Source organism: Filicampus tigris, chromosome 21, assembly GCF_054856515.1.
Source record: "Filicampus tigris isolate MCC_2025a chromosome 21, RoL_Ftig_1.0, whole genome shotgun sequence".
In the NCBI taxonomy this organism is placed as follows: Eukaryota; Metazoa; Chordata; class Actinopteri; order Syngnathiformes; family Syngnathidae; genus Filicampus; species Filicampus tigris.
The window spans coordinates 15,090,001-15,115,106 of record NC_141237.1 but is presented as its reverse complement, the minus strand read 5'-3'; the positions used below and the strand labels follow the sequence as shown (position 1 = coordinate 15,115,106).

Here is a 25,106-nt window from a genome sequence, read left to right as displayed (position 1 = left end):
ACTTTATTAACATAAAACAAGACAGGTGCATATGTAGAATGTAGTAGAACAATAGATGGTGGAGTCTGGTGGGCATTAGCTGACAAACTGGAGCGGCAGTCGGCAGTGAAATGAAGAGAAGTTCTGTTTATTTTCCTTTGGTTCTCTTCTGTTTTAATCAGCAATGTTGCTGCAGTGTTAAAAGGCACTGTTAGGAAAGAATCCGTGACGTACATACATGTATATTTACAGTTCATAATCGTTCTGTAAATGCGTCATGTGTCAATCTCCCAAACCACTTATCCTATACAGGGTCGCGGGGAGGTGCTGGAGCCTATCCCAGCCGTCAACGGGCGAAGGCATACTACACCCCGAACTGGTCGCCAGCCAGTCGCAGGGCACACACAGACACCGCCACTGAGCGGGAATCGATCCCACGCTGCCCGCACACAACTCGGGCGTGTGTACCACTACACTATCAGTGACCCATTCTGTAAATGCAGTAAATTTTCAACAAGTCAAAAAGTTTTCAACATAGATAGGTGTGGCTTATATAAAGGTGCGGCTTAATTAAACATTTTTCCCGAAGTGTTCCAAAAATAGAGTGACTTATAGCCTGGAAAATTCGGTATGTCTCTCCTTTTAGGACCCTGAAGCTGCAAGCCGCGGCCAATGCGAAACCGAAACCTCTGTTACATGGATTGTGGTATTTCCCTCCCCCACTTGTAATTAGGAGTGGGCGATCTGGCAAAAATATCAGATCACGATTTTTAAAAAATAAAATCACGATCACAATTTTATCAAGATTCTTTTTTACATCGTTTTTTAATACTTTAATACTTTTTGCTATAGCTCCCCGCTGTATACAAACAAACAGGGAGGCGGGGAGTGTCACGTACGGTGCACTGTGCGTGCTGTGATTGGTTGGTCGGGTATACGCGTCAGCGGCTTTGCGCCGCCATCGAGCTAAACTGTATAGAATGTGCCATGTAGACGATCAAACAATTTTCCGGCTTTATGAGATTGTAAACACGTTGAATTGCTTAACGATCTAATATCATCATATCGCCCACCCCTACTTGTAATGGTGTGCCCCAACAGCACGAGGGAGGGGCGGTGTACATGCAGTCAGAATTAGAAAATACAGGCACGCTTGAAGGCACACTACTCTAGTGTCTCTCTATACACAAACAGCCTCACCGCGGCCATTGAAGCCTCGCCGCTAAAAATAGACTAATGACGGATTGGAGACGGACTGCAGACGGTTTTCGTCAATGCTTAATCCGTCTTTTTAAAAATGTGACCCGTCATTTGTCGGCCGTCAACAAAATGTTACGGACGGACAGATGGACCGGTCTGTCACAGTGATGGAATGTCCTCCCGTTTCTCTCTCAGGTTAACACGGAGGTGCTCATGCATGCTTATAAGACCGAGGGAACCCTCGTTTAGGACATGTCAAAACGAATGAAGTAGGATGGCTTATCGGCTGTAAAATGAAAATATTTCAGCATAAACAACCTTTCGTTTTGGGCGAAAGGATGCATTTTCATAGCAATAAGTTTTATATACTTCAGAATCCTCTTGTTTTCTCTCTCTTATAGTCACATACTTGCATGCACTCAGTGAGTGAGGTGAAAGGAAAGAAGGAATGATCAAGGATCACATACATTGTTAAAAATAAAATAAGTACCGTATTTTCCGGACTATAAATCACGTTTTTTTTCATAGTTTGGCTAGGGGGGCGACTTATACTCTGGAGCAACTTGTGTGTGAAATTATTAACACATTATATTCTATCCCTTTCCTTTTCAAGGTCAGCAAACAATGCACAAATCAACCACAGGAGGGCGTTCTAAGGCTGCATATAAACCTGCATTACATATGGACTTTACAACGGGCAGAATAACCTGTAGTGTATATCATTTCACATGTTATTAACCTACATAAAGAAACATAAAGATAAATCCTAAAAGCTATTAAAATGCATGAATAATTTAAATGGTTAAAATATAAAAAATAAATATATTATTAAATGAATTATAATTTATTTTATGGCTGGTGCGATTTGTACTCCGGAGCAACGTATAGTCCGGAAAATACGGTAATATTTCTCTCTTTCTCTCTCTCTCTCTCTCTCTCTCTCTCTCTCTCTCTCTCTCTCTCTCTCTCTCTCTCTCTCTCTCTCTGTGTTATCTCTGTGTGTGTGTCAATATGGAAGGACTTACAGTTCTTGACATATATTCTGATGTTACAGTCTGCAGTCTCCTGTTCAATTGCCAGGTTTTTATGTTATGTTTTCTGTTGCTTGTTTCATCTGCATTTTCACTTTATAAGCAGCATTAATGCACTGCACTTTTCTTCGCTTTATAGCACTTAAATTTAAGTGGACTGTGATGTTATGTTCATACTGTTATTTGTTGATGGTTAGTCATACATAGTTAGTAAGTTAATACATTTTTCAAATGTTATCTTTATTTGAATAATTAGCAACACTTGTTACTGTAAAAAAAAAAAACGCTCCTGACAAATACATCAAATTCTAAAAAATTAACTAAACTAAAACCAAGCATTTTCCCCAAAACTACAACTAATAAAAACTAACAAATATTTTCTAAAAACTAATTAAAACTAACTGAATTAGAAATAAAAAGTCAAAGTGAAATAAAAACTAAACTAAAATGAAAAATCCAAAACTATAATAACCCTGCTCCGGCTGAGGTCTTGCATCAGTCTGCACGTACGGAGCAGAGAGCGGAGAAGACGAACAGAGAGATAATTATGACCAAATACATAAATACTTTTGGAAACATTCTACATAGTGGACGATAAATAAGACTTATTTAATCGATCTACAACCCTTTTGGTGAGTTTAAAGTTATCTTACCGTAACTTTCTTGACTGCTACATGTGTGAATGTTAGCTCAATGTTACCATCGTAGCTCGATGGAAATGATGTGTACTAAGCGCACAATTAATTTCCTCCAAAAATGCAACTTATACTCCAGGGCGACTTAAATGTTTTTTTTCTTCTTTATAATGCATTTTATGGCTGGTGCGACTTGTTCTCCGTAGCGACGTATAGTCTGGAAAATATGGTACTTAGTTCGTGTAGTTTAAGTGGACGGTTCACAAGCAAACACGCAAGCACGTACCTTAGTCCGAGTGACGGTGTTATGTTTGCCGCCTGCACCTACCCGTTTGTAAATTGCACACCGGAGGCTAAAGATTTGTGTTAAAATTGCTCCGATGTTTAGTGTATTCACACTACACACAAGGTTCCCGATAATATCCGGTGTACACAAAGGAGAAAGTAGGTCCGGTTTGTATTTCCGCTCAGTTTTGGGAATTGTGTAAGGATCCAAACCATTTATAATGCCTATTTTTGCAAGATATCGGGCTCTGGCTTAAGTGTCTAATTTATCCTTGTAAAAATGTGTTATCCCCCACTTTTACGCATCCATTTTTAGATATATTACAGTACTGCATACTGTACCCAGATAGCAAAATATGGTTGAATCAATGTTGAAATATGGTTCAACTTAAGTGTTGAATCTACGTTGAAACCTAAAGTAGAAATTATACAGAAAGCGCAAGGTTGATAAAATATTAGGTCAACGTTTGCTTTTCAACCATATATCACAATGTTATATCAATGCTGATTCAACCATCATCCATCCATCCATTATCTATACCGCTTATCCTCACAAGGGTCGTGGTAAAATTGAATTAAAATACTGTAAATGGGCTGTACTTATATAGCGCTTTTCTACCTTGGGTACTCAAAGCGCTTTACACTCCAGCTCATCTACCTACTGATTATGCAGCATCAGGAGCAACTGGGGGTTGTGTATCTTGCTCAAGGATACTTCGACACAGTCACAATGGCCGGGAATCGATCCCACAACCTCCATGCTGCTCTAATCTAAAACTACTAATCCACACAACACTATATGAATGTAACGTTATCAAATCACTCAGGATTATATGTTCATTCAACCGCAGTATGATAGGCAAACGTGTGGCAGCTATTTGGTGATTAATAACAAGCAAATGTGGGATAACTATTTAATAATTATTCCTTCAATTTACCACCAAAACTTCGTCGATGTAGGTGAAACGTACAACCGGCGCTAGCGAGCCATTTTTTTACAAATTGTACAATGAAATAAAAAAATCTTGATTTTTGCCAGGCCTGATGTGTGTCCAAAGTTTCGCGAGATTTCTTGCCTGTTCAGACCCTCAAAATCAGCGGTATTATTGGCGAACTGCCTGTTACCATGGCAACAGCTTTACACAAAGGGGCAATTTAGAGAGTCCAATCAACTTACCATGCATGTTTTTTTGGAATGTGGGAGGAAACCGGAGTACCCGGAGAAAACCCACGCAGGCACGGGGAGAACATGCAAACTCCACACAGGGAGGCCGGGGCCGGGATCGAACCCACGACCTCTGAACTGTGAGGCGGACGTGCTAACCAGTTGACCACCATGCCGCCATTATATAATTAATAAAATATTAATAATTATAAATTATAAATAAATAAATTGAAGCACGGGCAACCTTATCCACGGCTGGACTAAATACCGTATTTTCCGGACTATAAACCGCGGCTTTTTTTCCTATATTTTGAGCCATGTGGCTTATAGTCCGGTGCGGCTATTCTGTGGATTTTTCTTCCACCGCTCGGGGCACTCTAACCAGAATGACAGTACAATTCAATACAATACATTTACCATTAACTGGATGTGACTGCAGGTGGAGGAGTTCAACAGGCGAGGGCGCCATAGACTAGGTTATTGCATTAGGTGCTGTAATGCTTTGATTTGATGTTTTCCTAGAAGTGCCTGAAGTTCACATGAATGCGATTGGCTGATGTTACGTCTGTGTTAGTTTGCTGACTTTATTAACATAAAACAAGACAGGTGCATATGTAGAATGTAGTAGAACAATAGATGGTGGAGTCTGGTGGGCATTAGCTGACAAACTGGAGCGGCAGTCGGCAGTGAAATGAAGAGAAGTTCTGTTTATTTTCCTTTGGTTCTCTTCTGTTTTAATCAGCAATGTTGCTGCAGTGTTAAAAGGCACTGTTAGGAAAGAATCCGTGACGTACATACATGTATATTTACAGTTCATAATCGTTCTGTAAATGCGTCATGTGTCAATCTCCCAAACCACTTATCCTATACAGGGTCGCGGGGAGGTGCTGGAGCCTATCCCAGCCGTCAACGGGCGAAGGCATACTACACCCCGAACTGGTCGCCAGCCAGTCGCAGGGCACACACAGACACCGCCACTGAGCGGGAATCGATCCCACGCTGCCCGCACACAACTCGGGCGTGTGTACCACTACACTATCAGTGACCCATTCTGTAAATGCAGTAAATTTTCAACAAGTCAAAAAGTTTTCAACATAGATAGGTGTGGCTTATATAAAGGTGCGGCTTAATTAAACATTTTTCCCGAAGTGTTCCAAAAATAGAGTGACTTATAGCCTGGAAAATTCGGTATGTCTCTCCTTTTAGGACCCTGAAGCTGCAAGCCGCGGCCAATGCGAAACCGAAACCTCTGTTACATGGATTGTGGTATTTCCCTCCCCCACTTGTAATTAGGAGTGGGCGATCTGGCAAAAATATCAGATCACGATTTTTTAAAAATAAAATCACGATCACAATTTTATCAAGATTCTTTTTTACATCGTTTTTTAATACTTTAATACTTTTTGCTATAGCTCCCCGCTGTATACAAACAAACAGGGAGGCGGGGAGTGTCACGTACGGTGCACTGTGCGTGCTGTGATTGGTTGGTCGGGTATACGCGTCAGCGGCTTTGCGCCGCCATCGAGCTAAACTGTATAGAATGTGCCATGTAGACGATCAAACAATTTTCCGGCTTTATGAGATTGTAAACACGTTGAATTGCTTAACGATCTAATATCATCATATCGCCCACCCCTACTTGTAATGGTGTGCCCCAACAGCACGAGGGAGGGGCGGTGTACATGCAGTCAGAATTAGAAAATACAGGCACGCTTGAAGGCACACTACTCTAGTGTCTCTCTATACACAAACAGCCTCACCGCGGCCATTGAAGCCTCGCCGCTAAAAATAGACTAATGACGGATTGGAGACGGACTGCAGACGGTTTTCGTCAATGCTTAATCCGTCTTTTTAAAAATGTGACCCGTCATTTGTCGGCCGTCAACAAAATGTTACGGACGGACAGATGGACCGGTCTGTCACAGTGATGGAATGTCCTCCCGTTTCTCTCTCAGGTTAACACGGAGGTGCTCATGCATGCTTATAAGACCGAGGGAACCCTCGTTTAGGACATGTCAAAACGAATGAAGTAGGATGGCTTATCGGCTGTAAAATGAAAATATTTCAGCATAAACAACCTTTCGTTTTGGGCGAAAGGATGCATTTTCATAGCAATAAGTTTTATATACTTCAGAATCCTCTTGTTTTCTCTCTCTTATAGTCACATACTTGCATGCACTCAGTGAGTGAGGTGAAAGGAAAGAAGGAATGATCAAGGATCACATACATTGTTAAAAATAAAATAAGTACCGTATTTTCCGGACTATAAATCACGTTTTTTTTCATAGTTTGGCTAGGGGGGCGACTTATACTCTGGAGCAACTTGTGTGTGAAATTATTAACACATTATATTCTATCCCTTTCCTTTTCAAGGTCAGCAAACAATGCACAAATCAACCACAGGAGGGCGTTCTAAGGCTGCATATAAACCTGCATTACATATGGACTTTACAACGGGCAGAATAACCTGTAGTGTATATCATTTCACATGTTATTAACCTACATAAAGAAACATAAAGATAAATCCTAAAAGCTATTAAAATGCATGAATAATTTAAATGGTTAAAATATAAAAAATAAATATATTATTAAATGAATTATAATTTATTTTATGGCTGGTGCGATTTGTACTCCGGAGCAACGTATAGTCCGGAAAATACGGTAATATTTCTCTCTTTCTCTCTCTCTCTCTCTCTCTCTCTCTCTCTCTCTCTCTCTCTCTCTCTCTCTCTCTCTGTGTTATCTCTGTGTGTGTGTCAATATGGAAGGACTTACAGTTCTTGACATATATTCTGATGTTACAGTCTGCAGTCTCCTGTTCAATTGCCAGGTTTTTATGTTATGTTTTCTGTTGCTTGTTTCATCTGCATTTTCACTTTATAAGCAGCATTAATGCACTGCACTTTTCTTCGCTTTATAGCACTTAAATTTAAGTGGACTGTGATGTTATGTTCATACTGTTATTTGTTGATGGTTAGTCATACATAGTTAGTAAGTTAATACATTTTTCAAATGTTATCTTTATTTGAATAATTAGCAACACTTGTTACTGTAAAAAAAAAAAACGCTCCTGACAAATACATCAAATTCTAAAAAATTAACTAAACTAAAACCAAGCATTTTCCCCAAAACTACAACTAATAAAAACTAACAAATATTTTCTAAAAACTAATTAAAACTAACTGAATTAGAAATAAAAAGTCAAAGTGAAATAAAAACTAAACTAAAATGAAAAATCCAAAACTATAATAACCCTGCTCCGGCTGAGGTCTTGCATCAGTCTGCACGTACGGAGCAGAGAGCGGAGAAGACGAACAGAGAGATAATTATGACCAAATACATAAATACTTTTGGAAACATTCTACATAGTGGACGATAAATAAGACTTATTTAATCGATCTACAACCCTTTTGGTGAGTTTAAAGTTATCTTACCGTAACTTTCTTGACTGCTACATGTGTGAATGTTAGCTCAATGTTACCATCGTAGCTCGATGGAAATGATGTGTACTAAGCGCACAATTAATTTCCTCCAAAAATGCAACTTATACTCCAGGGCGACTTAAATGTTTTTTTTCTTCTTTATAATGCATTTTATGGCTGGTGCGACTTGTTCTCCGTAGCGACGTATAGTCTGGAAAATATGGTACTTAGTTCGTGTAGTTTAAGTGGACGGTTCACAAGCAAACACGCAAGCACGTACCTTAGTCCGAGTGACGGTGTTATGTTTGCCGCCTGCACCTACCCGTTTGTAAATTGCACACCGGAGGCTAAAGATTTGTGTTAAAATTGCTCCGATGTTTAGTGTATTCACACTACACACAAGGTTCCCGATAATATCCGGTGTACACAAAGGAGAAAGTAGGTCCGGTTTGTATTTCCGCTCAGTTTTGGGAATTGTGTAAGGATCCAAACCATTTATAATGCCTATTTTTGCAAGATATCGGGCTCTGGCTTAAGTGTCTAATTTATCCTTGTAAAAATGTGTTATCCCCCACTTTTACGCATCCATTTTTAGATATATTACAGTACTGCATACTGTACCCAGATAGCAAAATATGGTTGAATCAATGTTGAAATATGGTTCAACTTAAGTGTTGAATCTACGTTGAAACCTAAAGTAGAAATTATACAGAAAGCGCAAGGTTGATAAAATATTAGGTCAACGTTTGCTTTTCAACCATATATCACAATGTTATATCAATGCTGATTCAACCATCATCCATCCATCCATTATCTATACCGCTTATCCTCACAAGGGTCGTGGTAAAATTGAATTAAAATACTGTAAATGGGCTGTACTTATATAGCGCTTTTCTACCTTGGGTACTCAAAGCGCTTTACACTCCAGCTCATCTACCTACTGATTATGCAGCATCAGGAGCAACTGGGGGTTGTGTATCTTGCTCAAGGATACTTCGACACAGTCACAATGGCCGGGAATCGATCCCACAACCTCCATGCTGCTCTAATCTAAAACTACTAATCCACACAACACTATATGAATGTAACGTTATCAAATCACTCAGGATTATATGTTCATTCAACCGCAGTATGATAGGCAAACGTGTGGCAGCTATTTGGTGATTAATAACAAGCAAATGTGGGATAACTATTTAATAATTATTCCTTCAATTTACCACCAAAACTTCGTCGATGTAGGTGAAACGTACAACCGGCGCTAGCGAGCCATTTTTTTACAAATTGTACAATGAAATAAAAAAATCTTGATTTTTGCCAGGCCTGATGTGTGTCCAAAGTTTCGCGAGATTTCTTGCCTGTTCAGACCCTCAAAATCAGCGGTATTATTGGCGAACTGCCTGTTACCATGGCAACAGCTTTACACAAAGGGGCAATTTAGAGAGTCCAATCAACTTACCATGCATGTTTTTTTGGAATGTGGGAGGAAACCGGAGTACCCGGAGAAAACCCACGCAGGCACGGGGAGAACATGCAAACTCCACACAGGGAGGCCGGGGCCGGGATCGAACCCACGACCTCTGAACTGTGAGGCGGACGTGCTAACCAGTCGACCACCATGCCGCCATTATATAATTAATAAAATATTAATAATTATAAATTATAAATAAATAAATTGAAGCACGGGCAACCTTATCCACGGCTGGACTAAATACCGTATTTTCCGGACTATAAACCGCGGCTTTTTTTCCTAGATTTTGAGCCATGTGGCTTATAGTCCGGTGCGGCTATTCTGTGGATTTTTCTTCCACCGCTCGGGGCACTCTAACCAGAATGACAGTACAATTCAATACAATACATTTACCATTAACTGGATGTGACTGCAGGTGGAGGAGTTCAACAGGCGAGGGCGCCATAGACTAGGTTATTGCATTAGGTGCTGTAATGCTTTGATTTGATGTTTTCCTAGAAGTGCCTGAAGTTCACATGAATGCGATTGGCTGATGTTACGTCTGTGTTAGTTTGCTGACTTTATTAACATAAAACAAGACAGGTGCATATGTAGAATGTAGTAGAACAATAGATGGTGGAGTCTGGTGGGCATTAGCTGACAAACTGGAGCGGCAGTCGGCAGTGAAATGAAGAGAAGTTCTGTTTATTTTCCTTTGGTTCTCTTCTGTTTTAATCAGCAATGTTGCTGCAGTGTTAAAAGGCACTGTTAGGAAAGAATCCGTGACGTACATACATGTATATTTACAGTTCATAATCGTTCTGTAAATGCGTCATGTGTCAATCTCCCAAACCACTTATCCTATACAGGGTCGCGGGGAGGTGCTGGAGCCTATCCCAGCCGTCAACGGGCGAAGGCATACTACACCCCGAACTGGTCGCCAGCCAGTCGCAGGGCACACACAGACACCGCCACTGAGCGGGAATCGATCCCACGCTGCCCGCACACAACTCGGGCGTGTGTACCACTACACTATCAGTGACCCATTCTGTAAATGCAGTAAATTTTCAACAAGTCAAAAAGTTTTCAACATAGATAGGTGTGGCTTATATAAAGGTGCGGCTTAATTAAACATTTTTCCCGAAGTGTTCCAAAAATAGAGTGACTTATAGCCTGGAAAATTCGGTATGTCTCTCCTTTTAGGACCCTGAAGCTGCAAGCCGCGGCCAATGCGAAACCGAAACCTCTGTTACATGGATTGTGGTATTTCCCTCCCCCACTTGTAATTAGGAGTGGGCGATCTGGCAAAAATATCAGATCACGATTTTTTAAAAATAAAATCACGATCACAATTTTATCAAGATTCTTTTTTACATCGTTTTTTAATACTTTAATACTTTTTGCTATAGCTCCCCGCTGTATACAAACAAACAGGGAGGCGGGGAGTGTCACGTACGGTGCACTGTGCGTGCTGTGATTGGTTGGTCGGGTATACGCGTCAGCGGCTTTGCGCCGCCATCGAGCTAAACTGTATAGAATGTGCCATGTAGACGATCAAACAATTTTCCGGCTTTATGAGATTGTAAACACGTTGAATTGCTTAACGATCTAATATCATCATATCGCCCACCCCTACTTGTAATGGTGTGCCCCAACAGCACGAGGGAGGGGCGGTGTACATGCAGTCAGAATTAGAAAATACAGGCACGCTTGAAGGCACACTACTCTAGTGTCTCTCTATACACAAACAGCCTCACCGCGGCCATTGAAGCCTCGCCGCTAAAAATAGACTAATGACGGATTGGAGACGGACTGCAGACGGTTTTCGTCAATGCTTAATCCGTCTTTTTAAAAATGTGACCCGTCATTTGTCGGCCGTCAACAAAATGTTACGGACGGACAGATGGACCGGTCTGTCACAGTGATGGAATGTCCTCCCGTTTCTCTCTCAGGTTAACACGGAGGTGCTCATGCATGCTTATAAGACCGAGGGAACCCTCGTTTAGGACATGTCAAAACGAATGAAGTAGGATGGCTTATCGGCTGTAAAATGAAAATATTTCAGCATAAACAACCTTTCGTTTTGGGCGAAAGGATGCATTTTCATAGCAATAAGTTTTATATACTTCAGAATCCTCTTGTTTTCTCTCTCTTATAGTCACATACTTGCATGCACTCAGTGAGTGAGGTGAAAGGAAAGAAGGAATGATCAAGGATCACATACATTGTTAAAAATAAAATAAGTACCGTATTTTCCGGACTATAAATCACGTTTTTTTTCATAGTTTGGCTAGGGGGGCGACTTATACTCTGGAGCAACTTGTGTGTGAAATTATTAACACATTATATTCTATCCCTTTCCTTTTCAAGGTCAGCAAACAATGCACAAATCAACCACAGGAGGGCGTTCTAAGGCTGCATATAAACCTGCATTACATATGGACTTTACAACGGGCAGAATAACCTGTAGTGTATATCATTTCACATGTTATTAACCTACATAAAGAAACATAAAGATAAATCCTAAAAGCTATTAAAATGCATGAATAATTTAAATGGTTAAAATATAAAAAATAAATATATTATTAAATGAATTATAATTTATTTTATGGCTGGTGCGATTTGTACTCCGGAGCAACGTATAGTCCGGAAAATACGGTAATATTTCTCTCTTTCTCTCTCTCTCTCTCTCTCTCTCTCTCTCTCTCTCTCTCTCTCTCTCTCTCTCTCTCTGTGTTATCTCTGTGTGTGTGTCAATATGGAAGGACTTACAGTTCTTGACTTATATTCTGATGTTACAGTCTGCAGTCTCCTGTTCAATTGCCAGGTTTTTATGTTATGTTTTCTGTTGCTTGTTTCATCTGCATTTTCACTTTATAAGCAGCATTAATGCACTGCACTTTTCTTCGCTTTATAGCACTTAAATTTAAGTGGACTGTGATGTTATGTTCATACTGTTATTTGTTGATGGTTAGTCATACATAGTTAGTAAGTTAATACATTTTTCAAATGTTATCTTTATTTGAATAATTAGCAACACTTGTTACTGTAAAAAAAAAAAACGCTCCTGACAAATACATCAAATTCTAAAAAATTAACTAAACTAAAACCAAGCATTTTCCCCAAAACTACAACTAATAAAAACTAACAAATATTTTCTAAAAACTAATTAAAACTAACTGAATTAGAAATAAAAAGTCAAAGTGAAATAAAAACTAAACTAAAATGAAAAATCCAAAACTATAATAACCCTGCTCCGGCTGAGGTCTTGCATCAGTCTGCACGTACGGAGCAGAGAGCGGAGAAGACGAACAGAGAGATAATTATGACCAAATACATAAATACTTTTGGAAACATTCTACATAGTGGACGATAAATAAGACTTATTTAATCGATCTACAACCCTTTTGGTGAGTTTAAAGTTATCTTACCGTAACTTTCTTGACTGCTACATGTGTGAATGTTAGCTCAATGTTACCATCGTAGCTCGATGGAAATGATGTGTACTAAGCGCACAATTAATTTCCTCCTAATTAAAATGCAACTTATACTCCAGGGCGACTTAAATGTTTTTTTTCTTCTTTATAATGCATTTTATGGCTGGTGCGACTTGTTCTCCGTAGCGACGTATAGTCTGGAAAATATGGTACTTAGTTCGTGTAGTTTAAGTGGACGGTTCACAAGCAAACACGCAAGCACGTACCTTAGTCCGAGTGACGGTGTTATGTTTGCCGCCTGCACCTACCCGTTTGTAAATTGCACACCGGAGGCTAAAGATTTGTGTTAAAATTGCTCCGATGTTTAGTGTATTCACACTACACACAAGGTTCCCGATAATATCCGGTGTACACAAAGGAGAAAGTAGGTCCGGTTTGTATTTCCGCTCAGTTTTGGGAATTGTGTAAGGATCCAAACCATTTATAATGCCTATTTTTGCAAGATATCGGGCTCTGGCTTAAGTGTCTAATTTATCCTTGTAAAGCCCAGACAATTTCTTGCATTTGAACATGTTTTTGAATCGACAAATACACAGCATTTCATGTACAGTCGTTCACCGTACCCCCCAATGTGGTGGATGAACACGTCGTGATGACGCAGTGCACGGGCCCTATTGGGGTGGTAAACAATATGGTGTGTATCCTTTCGTAGGCTTCCAACTTCTTCTTTTGTGTTAATTTATTGATTTCACTTGTTGTTTTATGGCTATTTTGTTGTTGTATCTGCTTTGTTACAACTTGTAGGTGTTGTGAAATGCGCTATTTAAATAAATTGTATTGTATCCCAGCTGTTGTAGCTGTTGTGAAATGCGCTATATAAATAAATAAATTGTATTGTATCCCAGCTGGGCAGTAGTAGGGTTACACCCTGAACTGGTTGCCAGCCAATCGCAGACAATTACATTTCTCAGTTTGAAAATGAAATATCTTGTCTTTGTAGCGTATTCAATTCATCCCTGTCAACTTATACGTTTTCCCCGTATTTTTTACGTTTCTTGATCATTTCAAATTGCGTACGCTGTATAACATTTTTTGTACGGGGGGAAAAAAATTAAAAACTCATTTTTTGTTAGACCGATCTCGTCTTGCCCATTTCGACTCTTCCGGAGCGTCCGTTAACGATTCCGACTGCAAACTTCGGCCGACTTTTATGAGTAAATACTAGGACTGGGCGATATGACTGAAAAGTATATCACGATATAAGTGTTTCATATTGGTCGATATTGATATATATTGAATTTTCTTCTATTCAAAATAATGACCTGAAGATAAATACATTTAGGTTATTTTCTTTTAACATAATACTTAACCTTTAACAAGAGGTCAATGTAACTATGAAAGAGTGAAATAAACTGGTCGATATAAAGATGAAATAAACTCCATTTTAAAGATAATGTGCTTAGAAGGGCTGAGAAATGTTTGAAAAACTGTCACAATCTAAGTATTTCATCTCAAGTCAATATTGATAGTTATTGGTTTTGTTGTAAACCTTACCTTTAAATAACAGTTAACTGTTTTTTGTACATCGTTATGTAGTGTAATGCGCAGTTTGTCCTCCATCAGTGCATTGTAAATGCTTATTTGCATTAGGTCTACCCCAAAGCAGTTGTTGGCACACATATATTAGCCTTCATTCAATGTTCATCCAATGTAAGTGAACGAATACTCTCTTGCAGTGCATACGTCATCGTTTACCAACCGTCTTAGGACTACTTTATCTTTTTAGCGGACGCATTATTGCCATAGTCCATTCATATTTTACTTGATTTTACCTTGAGTGCGATGCCGGTGTCGGATAAGGCTAACTGGCGCTAGCATGTCAAAGACAAGAACTCCTCTACTTGTACACCATGGCTCCATCCACGGGTTTTTAATAGGGTTATCATGCATGATACAATTTAACTGTAAGAGTTGTACTGAGTCGAGTGGTCATTTATTTGAGCAAAGCTACGCCGCTCGCTGGACGCGAGCGTAGCGAACGGCCGCCAGGCCCACGACCATGCTCAGTTGAGTTAACAGCTTCTTCTTGTTGGTTTAAATGCTTCTTCCTCGTTGGTTTAAAAGCTGCTTCTTCTTTGGTTTAAACGCTTCTTCTTCATGTTTGGAGGCGGAAGCACGCTGCCTACATCACGCACCATGCTGCGATCGGGTTTGTTTTTCTTTTTTCTATTGAACGTTTTATTGAAGGCATTTTCTATTGGTATCGATCACGTGTCAATCGCGATACATATCGATATCGAATTATCGGCCCAGCCCGAGCAAATACAACCCCCCAACCCCCCCGTTGAGCGATAAACAGTGTGTAAGATTCTATGTAGAAATGTCCGTTCCGTTTCCCCCACCTCTCCCGCTGAGCACACTGTGTAAGACTTTATACAGAAATGTATGGGCAAATTACAAATTTTGTAAGATTCAGCACAGCCCGGGGTTGACAGGTATGTCAATTAAATGTCGGTTGAACATAATTTGCTAATCATTGTATTCTGTTTTTTATTTACGTTTAACACAACATCCCAACTTCATTGGGATTGGGTTTGTATGTAGAATATTCATATTTGGTTATGTGTGGCTTTCTGCAAAACAAATGTTAACGTTTAGGCACCCCTGCAATCGTCACACTTTTTCTGTAATAAACGGACCCTCCCCCCATCAGAGAAGGGAAAAGTTCTCACAGGAAAAGGTTTGGGGACCACTGTGGACTTGAATAACTATATAATTGAGGTAGTCTTTGGAGCTGTAATATTTCTTCCTTTTTTTTTTAAATTGCAGTGCTTCAATTTTAGTGACATTAATAAATTGCCACAGCAACGAATGCATTTGCAACACTAATTTATTAAAGGGGCTTAAATGATACAGTGTAAAGACACACAATATGAAATCACTAAAACTTCTTGCATTATATCATGAATATACGAAGCCAGTATCACTTTTGATTGGGCCGCCACTGAATAAGGTGCAATGTCAGACCCTGTGCAAGTCTTAACAAATAACCAAAGATGGGCTCCCCCCGGAAAATACAGTCAGTTTGCTAATGCCAAACAGTATGTTGTGATCTTAACTTATTTTGGCTGCCCTAATCACCTTCATTCTACAGATAAACCATAATACCATGTGTATTTGACTTCTTGTCTTGCAGACATCAGTCAAGATGTTCGTCCTGAGCGGCAGAAGCCAGAGCGCCCTCACATTAAAGAGAAAGAGGAAGATGAGGAAGTCCCCCATTTCAAAGAGGAAGAGGAGCAGATGTCTCTTTACATCGAAAAAGAGGAGGAGCCGGAGCATCCTTACATGAAGGAGGAGAGGGAAGACACCCACAACATTAAAGAGGAAGAGGAGATGTGCAAGCTGCCATCGACTGTTGTCCATTTGAAGAGTGAAAATGAAGGTAAAAATTAGGGGAGGGAACGATAATCGTTTTTTCGATGCATCGTTCATTTTATTAAAAAGATTCTGCATCGATTCAGAGGTATTAATAATCTGTTTAAAGCATAAATAAAAAAAAGTAAAAATAAAAAGATGTGCAAGCGATTTCGTGCGTTTGTCTGTGCCGCTTACGTGACAAGATGGCGGGACAAACAAAACCTGACACGAGCAATCCTTGTTAAAAGCATTGGTTTGGAGACATTTAGTTTCTTTATGAAGTGTGGGACGCTGATAAAAATATTTTGGGAATCCAACAAAAATAACACGCTACCGACCAGAGTTGAGTGCTGACCCGTCGGAGATGATAAACAACCGCCTTACTCTGCCAGGTGCTCTTCCACCAAACTCCAAAAGAGTAAGAAAATTACCAAATCCATTGCAGAGTACATTGCATCAGATTTACGCCCTAATCGGTTGTGTTAGCCGTCGGGGCATGCTGCAGACAGTGACACTATCCACGATATAAAATTCCTGTCGCGTAGTACAATAATACCAGCGCATGTAGATCACTTCTTTCCTCACACAAAAACCTTGGATATGCACACCTTCTGCAAGATTAACAGTTTCAAGTCTGTTATTTATTGTTAAAAAATATGCTGCTTTATATTCCGAATAATAATGCTGTTGATGACACAATGTTCAACACTGTCCTCTGCTGTAATGCACAGTATCACGTCCAACATAAAACTACATGTGAAATAAAGGTCACCAATTGCAATATCATCCATCCATCTTTACCGCTTTATCCTCACGAGGGTCGCGGGGGTGCTGGAGCCTATCCCAGTTGTCTTAGGGCAGTAGCCCTGAACTGGTTGCCAGCCAATCACAGGGCAAATTGCAATATCATTTAAAAGAAAATATACCATAGGATAGGATAAAATACCCCCAAGTCTTACTTTACATTAGAACCCATGATCATTTTTGTATGTTGAAGCATTCCAAAAGAACAGCCTTTTCCCCTACGTATGTGACCATGGTTGCAATTGGGTCACCCAAATGGCACACGTTTGCTTCGCCTGGACCTCTCCTCAGGAAAACCTGTGTAAAATGCTCATTTTCTGTAGTATATTGTCATATTTGAATTGGGGAAGCCTTTGAGCTGTAAACCTGCAGTGTTATTTAGTCCACCACCCTGCTACATTAATTTTCCAGGCAGATTTTTGAAGAAAAAAAATAATTCAGTGCCAGTAGCCCTTTAACAGATTCTGACAGTTGAAGTGAAAAAAATTGAAGTGTTATCTTCAAAAAGAGACCAAAACTATGCTGATACTCCACATGGTTCAAGTACAGCTTCAAAGTTACTTTGGGTGCACCTTTTAGGCGTTCAGGTAAAAATGGCAGGTGGACTTGCAAAGGGTTTTAACATGCTCCTCACAATGACGAGTTTGGAGGTGATGCCAACAAAAGATGGACATGTTCTCAGTGTGGGAGAACAGTTGCTTGTAAGAAGAGTTTGAAACAACACATGAGAATACACATTGAAGAGAAACCTTTTGCCTGCACAGATTGTGGCCCAAGATTTTCACAAAAAGCAAACTTTATAATGAACACAAGAACCCACACTGGTGGGGAAACCCTTTTCCCTTTATAATGAACACAAGAACCCACACTGGTGGGGAAACCCTTTTCCTGCTCAGTTCGTGGTCAAAGTTTCTCTCAGAAGGGAAGCTTAATTTACACACAAGATCAGACACTGGTGAGAAACCTCATGTCTGCTCAGTTTGTGGTCAGAGATTCTCTCACAAGGATGAATCATGTTCCTTAAAAATACACACAAGCCGTACTGGTGAGAAACCTTTTTCCTGCTCAGTTTGTGGCCAGAGTTTCTACAGAAGAGACACTTGAAATGTATGTTACACGAAAAAAGTTAGCCGTAAAACTTTAAGATTGAGTACAAATAATGAGATTCCAGTGATTGCTTAGGTTATGTTATATTCACACCACTTAGGACATTAATAAATAACACACAATGAGGAGAGAAGACACTCAACACAATATTGTCTTTTTACTCGCGAGGAGAGCAAAGGAGACTGCACAATTACAATGTCTAACAGTGCTCTGAAACAGCCAATCCGCCTCTTCTCTTTTTATTTTCTTGGGTGGTCCCTAATTGTATACATAGAAATTGCTACTCTAAAGGGTGGGGGGAACATGTAGCATTGTGACAAACAGTTTGGAGACTGTGTGTGTGTGTGTGTGTGTGTGTGTGTGTGTGTGTGTGTGTGCGTGTGTGTGTGTGTGTGTGTGTGTGTGTGTTTAAGTTCGTTTTTATTGTTATATTCTGTCCCAAGGACTCAGCGTCTAACCATGGGAAGCGCTTCGATAAGAGCATTGTTCCTATTTTGCAGCTTCTCACATTCCACTTTCTTCACAAACAACTTCGGCTTACATGATTCAAACAAGTTAATAATGCTGAATAAATGCCTTACAGTACTTATAAGAGTAAATATGGGATAACCTATGTACAATTATTCTAACAGGTTAAAAAAAATAAATTAAAAGGCCTCGGAAAAGATGCAGAAAACTCAATATTTTCATGAGCTGGGCCCCCCCACTGGCTGCCCCGGCGAGTTTGACCCAGTGCGTGCGTGACGTCACTGGCCCAACGGGGTCATGTTCAGAGAATGACAAGCTCTCGTTAAGTATTGGTCGCTCCGTTTTTATTGTTTAATTAAAGGAGTCTCACGGCACACAATAGCCAAGGACATAGTAGTGTTTAATGCAGAAAACTAAAGCTAAACTAAACGTGCCCCGTAATTTGATCCATCTTGTAAACCAGGGGTTTTCAATCCTGTTCCCCAAGGGGTACAGGTGTCCTACCTGTTTTCCATCTGTCCCTGCTGCAACACACACCTGATTCAAATGATCAGGATTGTTATCCAGCTTCTGCAGATCTTTGGTGAATATCTGTAGCAGGGAGAGATGGAAAACAGGCAGGACACCGGCCCTCGAGGAACAGGATTGAAGACTCCTGTTGTAGACAATGATTACAGTCTGATTGTGTCATACTGCCACCTAGCTTATACAGTATAGGAAGATAGTGACATGAGTGAGAAGTGAGGTTTACTGTCTTCCAACATATTTTATTGATTGAGGGTGTCCTTGTCCTCATGATTTTGTGGGAGAAATGTTAATTGTTCTTAAGTGCAGTAGAACATGCTTGTAGGCAGGTGTATTTTTTTATGAAGTAGTGAGTTGCAGAGCTGGGCAGTCTGTCTGGGGGCGGAACGGTCCGTCCCAGACTGATGCCCATTTTTGGGGCGGAGGACGGTGGGGTGACACGTTTGGGGAAAAAAAGGGGCGGACTAAGCAAGGGCGGAAGTGGATTTTAATGCGGCCCACCAATCGGCCCTCATGCGTGTCACATGGTCACTAGGCGGCATTTCAACATACCCTGGCGAAAAGCTTCTGTATGCTTCTTTTTTACTGACAACTGCCGCATTGCATCACGTGACCGACACATTGTAGTGTGAGACAAGTTGGCGACAGATCTGCAACACATGCCGTGCATACGTCAGAAATTGATGTACAGTTTCCCCTGGCTCAGCCAGATTTCTCACGTGTGCACGGCATGTGCTGCAGACCTGTCGCCAACATGTCTCACAGCACAATGTGTCGGTCACGTGATTCAATGCGGCAGCGAGTATAAAGAACCCTTTCACCGAGTAGGCTGAGATGAAATTTGACCGCCTCGTGACCACGTCACACGCATGAGGGCCGATTAGTGGACAGGACTAAAATCCACTTCCGCCCTTGCTTAGTCAGCCCCTTTTTTTCAAAAGTGTCACCCTCCGCCCCAGAAATGGGCGTACGGAGGGACGGACCGTTCTGCTCCCCGGGACGGACTGCCCAGCTTTGATGGTTTGTATGAGAGGTCATTGGAGACTCTTTGCAACACCTCAACTAATTCCTGTCTTCAACGACGTTGGTCGGCCTGCAGTTCATCGCTATTCGCTTTGCAAGAACACTCCTCAGCCTGTTGGTAGCAGACCTGCTCATACGCGGGCTGTTCGCCAGGTTTAGTTTGGTGAAGAGCTTGCAATGTCTCGCTATATTAGTGTCTTCGTTGTTAACATTAGCTGTAGATTTATTCACGGCTGGTTGCATTGCATTTATGTGGTAGGTTTGAACTGCTTCTTTAGTAAGCAAAGTCCTTCGTACAAAGGAGTATCACTCTGCCTTTATCAATTTTTTAAATTTACCATTCATTGCACCAACAACTCTAGCATGCTCCTCCATTTTCACATCATCTCTCTGCTCCTGAACTTGGAGGCTATCAGGTTATGCCAATCACTATGGTCAGTGTCCACTTCAGGGTGTGACACTGACCATTGTTTTTTACACCCCCAACAACTCAAGCACAAGTCCCACGCATCAAAACAGATCTCATCATCATACAGAAACAGTAAAATTAGAGATTAAAAATTAGATTAATGAGATTAAAAAAACAAATCTTTAACTTTGACCATAATTCATTGATCACAATTAATGCACTATTTTGACACCCCTAATGATGACACGTGGAAAATGCAAAAAGGAAATGCCATGGGTATGCAAAAATGCTGCCACTCTCTTAACACACACACACGTACACTGCCGTTCCTTCCAACTATTGCCCAATTCACATCCCAAAATAAGATGTTTATGCATTCCAAATGGCCCAGAGGACTTTTGTATTTTGTCACTCTTAAGAATTGTGTTCTGTTTGCCCTGGGAAAACATGTTGTTCACGGTACAGTTCATATCTTATTTACGAGAAAAGCTGTTACTTCTTTTTTACAGTTCTGGTCTTGCAATTTCCGTCTGATAGGCTTCCTTTTATTGGCATTACACCAAGTCACAAAAGTATTTGTCAGCAAAATTTCATGTAGCTCAGAATACAAAAAAGATAACAGAAACACAAAATTAAAACTTGAAAAAAGAAAAATAATGCAGGACGGGGAGGTGGGTCATGGTGGCAGAATGGTCAGCGGGATTGAAGCGTGGAGGGGAAATCAATGCAGAGCAGTGAAATTGTCAAGAACATTTCAGTTACAAGGATACCTCCCTCCCCCATAGGCTGAACTCTGGTCAAGAAATCTTGCAAAACAAGTTTGTGGGGGTGGCTCAGTGTCAGTGATTGCCTCATTCACATGCATTTTCAGATGTTCCTCCTGGGGCTGACAGCTTTAACCCATTAAAGCCGGGAACGCACAAGCGCGTTTCTACCACTAAAGCCGGGAGCGCTGTTGCGCGTTCCTCCCTTTAAAGCCGGGAGAGCGTATATGTCATTTTCTTTTTTTAAATACAATTCTCGGTCGCTTAACCCATTAAAGCCTAAAGTGCCTGGCTCCCCAGAAATTCAACACATACAAAATAATTAATATCTCAGCCCCTGTAGCAGACAGAAACATTATTCCAACAGATTTTGAGACATTAGACGTGACTTTCACACAGGCCTGAGTTTAATCATCTTTTCTGTTTCAATCGAGAAGATGTACAAAAAGTGTCAGTGTAAGAGAAGCACTATTTTTAATTTTAAAAATCGAGTGATAATTACCATCCTCTATTTTACAAAGACATCGATATTGTCATTGTCTACAAACATATCTTAACCATACATCACTTTCGACTGGTTCTACTGGTTCAAAGGCCACAAGCGCATTGTCTATATCACTGCCGTTACTTATTTCGGAGCTCCCGCGATCGATGCCGTCCGCCATTATGACTCGAAAGAATTCCAGAACATCCTCAGCTGGCTCACGACACCGTCACGTGTATATTCTGATGCATTTCATTGGTTCAGAGAACAAAAATTGGATAAAAAAAAAGAATGGCGTATATGCTCTCCAGGCTTTAAGGGTAGAAAGACGGTTATGCACTCCCACCCTTAATGGGTTAACCAATGAAATGCATCAGAATAGACATGTGACGGTGTCGTGAGTCGTCGGAGGATATCCGGAATTTTTACGAGGAGTAATGGTGGCACAATCGATTGTGGGAGCTCTGATACAATACAGTGATATAGACGACGTGCTTGTGGACTTTAAATGAAACCAGCTAAATATATATGGTATATGTGTGAAAGTCACGCCTAAGCTCTCAAATTCTTTCGGAATTATGGTTCTATCTACTACAGGGGCTGACATATTAATTAATTTGTAGGTGTTGAATTTCCGCAAAAATGTCCGGTTTTCAAGGGTGACTCCAATGACGACCGTAGGTTTTAAAGAGATGTCGCACGAGGGGCTTCAGGCTTTAATGGGTTAACATAAAAGCTCGGCTTGTCCCCAACACGCACCTTCCTTAATGGGTTAACATAACAAAAGCTCGGTTTATCACCCCTTTCCTATCGGTCAAATGGCCCCTCTCTGGGCCTAAACGTAGAAAGGCCAAATGGCCTCTCAGGGCATTCTATTGTTAAAAGCAGCAGCCAGCTGGCACACATTTTCCAGCCAACACTGTACAAAACAGACATGTTTTGATTGCCATTGGACAAGCTCACACCATCCTGCAGCTGCAAGGTCAGCTCTGTTTCATGACTTATGAGCCTTATTTTATATACTCTGCATTTTTGGGATATTTTCAAATCGTACTGTTCTCTCTGTCAAATTTACAAGAATTTATTTTCAATTTACAGGGACTTGAGTAATTGAGTACATGTATTTGAAGCCTTAAACGGCCACTTGGATGAGCTTAACATTGGCACTTATGTTTGCATGTAAAAATGACATCAGTACAAAAATACACTCTGTAGTGATTTAAGGCCTTTTTTGTGATTACATTTACGACAACTTGGCATGCCCCCTTTTGGAGCTCGGCTTATTTTTTCGGTCTAAGCGGTCTACATCACAGGAGGGGGCAAGCATGGTAATATTGTTCGCTTTGTCAGTTCTGTTGTCTAAAACGGCGACCAATCGCCACCACAATGCAAATAAATGCACATTACTACTCTTGTCCACTTCAACCTGTGAAAGTATAAAAGTGTTCTGCACTGCAGTGAGGTTAGGACATCATTATGGCCATCAATGCAATCATACTAAAAATGTCTTAAAGGCACTTAGATAAAACACCATGAAGACAGTCTAATATGAAATGGTCATTAAAACCTACTGAGTGCGTCTTGAATACCCGAGGCCAGTGCCACTTAAGGTGCAATGTCGGACCCTGTGCAACTCTTCCGAAATGTACAGTAACCAATTATGCTCCCCACCAAAAATCCATCAGTAAGTGAATTTGCTAATGCCAAACGGTAAATTGTAATCTTAACTCCTCTGTCTTGCCTAATAACCTTCATTGTGAATGAGAAACATGATACCATGTGTGTGTGTGTTTTGTTGTCTTGCAGACATCAGTGAAGATGTTCGTATTGAGCGACAGGAGCCAAAGCTCCCTCACATTAAAAAGGAAGAGAAGGACGAAGATGTCCCTGACTTGAAAGAGGAAGAGGTGGAGCAGTCATTTTACATTAAAAAAGAGCCACAGCACCCATGCGTGGAAGAGGAGGGAGAGGAGCCCCGTTACATCAAAAAGGAGGATATCTACAAGTTGCCATCGACTCTTGTCCCTTTCAAAAGTGAAGATGAGGGTCAAAGTGAAAGGAGCATAGGGGTGAAGCCTCCAAGTTGCAGCTCATGTCAACACATAACAGAAAGTGATGGAGACCGATGTAAAGGGTCACGAGCAGGCAGCCTCTTAGCTCCACCATCGGAAAGTAACGACACGTCACACGCTCCTCACGCTGTTGAAGATAATGAGTCTGTTGGTAATATGACATGTCTCACTGACAACAAACCTTGGAAATGTTCTCAGTGTGGTAAAACATTTGCCTTGAAGAAGGGTTTGAAACAACACATTAAGATACACACTGGTGAGAAACCTTTTGCCTGCTTAGCTTGTGGTCAAAGATTCTCTCGGAAGGGAACCTTAAAAATTCACACAAGAATCCACACCGGTGAGAAACCTTTTTCCTGCACAGACTGTGGCCAAAGATTCTCTCACAAAGGACACTTCAACACACACAAAAGAACGCACACTGGTGAGAAACCTTTTTCCTGCTCAGTCTGTAGTAAATGCTTTTCTGAGAAGGGAACCTTAAAACAACACACACGTACACACTCTGGAGAGAAGCCTTTTGCGTGCTCTGTTTGCGGTCGAAGATTCTCTTTGAAGAAAAATTTAAAACGTCACACAACAACCCACACTGGAGAGAAACCTGTTGCCTTGTCAAGAGTTGTGGTGCTTTGGTGCTACAAAATGTCATGCAGCAAGAGCACAAAGGGTGTAACAGGTGTGCCATGAAAGGTGATGTGGGTTAGGTTTGATGGGTTAAGTCCCAGGCAGAATGTGCCACAAATTGCAAAACCAAATTAGACAAATTGTAATACCAAATTGAGCCACCAGCTATTTAGCGCCACACACTCTCTTACAACCTTATCACCCAACTATCGTCTCCTCACTTCTAATCAATAAGTCATGTATTGATGCTCTAGATCAGGGGTGTCAAACTCATTTTTGTTGCGGGCCACATCATAGTTCTGATTTCACTTGGAGGGCCATTACGACTGTGAAGCCATGTAAATGTATGATCGCCTTATACACAACAAATTGATGGATAGCGAGTTTTGAAATTAGAAGCCAGTTAGTTTGTTCAACTATTTTTCAATGCATTTTAAAGAAAGAATTAATACACAGGCTCCAACATGTACAGTTATTGTGTTGTAAACATTGTAATACTTTAAGGTGATCAGTCAAAGGTGGAATGTCTTACTATCAGCTCAGCTGACAATGTGATGCTTAGGGCTCTTTCACCAGAGTTCAGTTAAGGTAACAGAGGCAAAGTTGATCATGATTCATGTGCAACTCATGGCTGTGGGTAATTCTCCCAACAGATGTTCTCTTGGGGAAATAACCATGTGTCACTTCCAAAAAAGCCATTGAATCATCTGGAGATGGGGGATTATGGTAAATGTTTGTCACCATTACCAGTGAAATTCCCTCCCTTCACCTTTATAAACATCCCTGAATTAGGGAAGTGGCCCTT

The 25,106-nt window shown here is 40.7% G+C and overlaps 1 protein-coding gene across 10 annotated transcripts in view; it reads left to right on the top strand.

Moving 5' to 3' along the window:
* Positions 1 to 25,106, top strand: part of LOC147127771 (uncharacterized) — a 48,501-nt gene that overhangs the window by 8,590 nt on the left and 14,805 nt on the right. For 7 of the 10 annotated variants that reach the window (XR_015084170.1, XR_015084169.1, XR_015084172.1 and 4 more), the window contains exons 2-3: positions 15,798 to 16,046; positions 23,412 to 24,101. Coding sequence is in view for 5 of the 10 variants with exons in the window: in XM_086020358.1 (XP_085876484.1) it covers positions 15,798 to 16,046; positions 23,412 to 24,101 (939 nt within the window). In the remaining 5 variants the exon portion in view is untranslated. Of the gene's footprint in view, positions 1 to 15,797; positions 16,047 to 23,411 lie in introns of all 10 variants that reach the window. The other 3 variants (XM_086020354.1, XM_086020357.1, XM_086020356.1) reach the window with 1 other exon arrangement.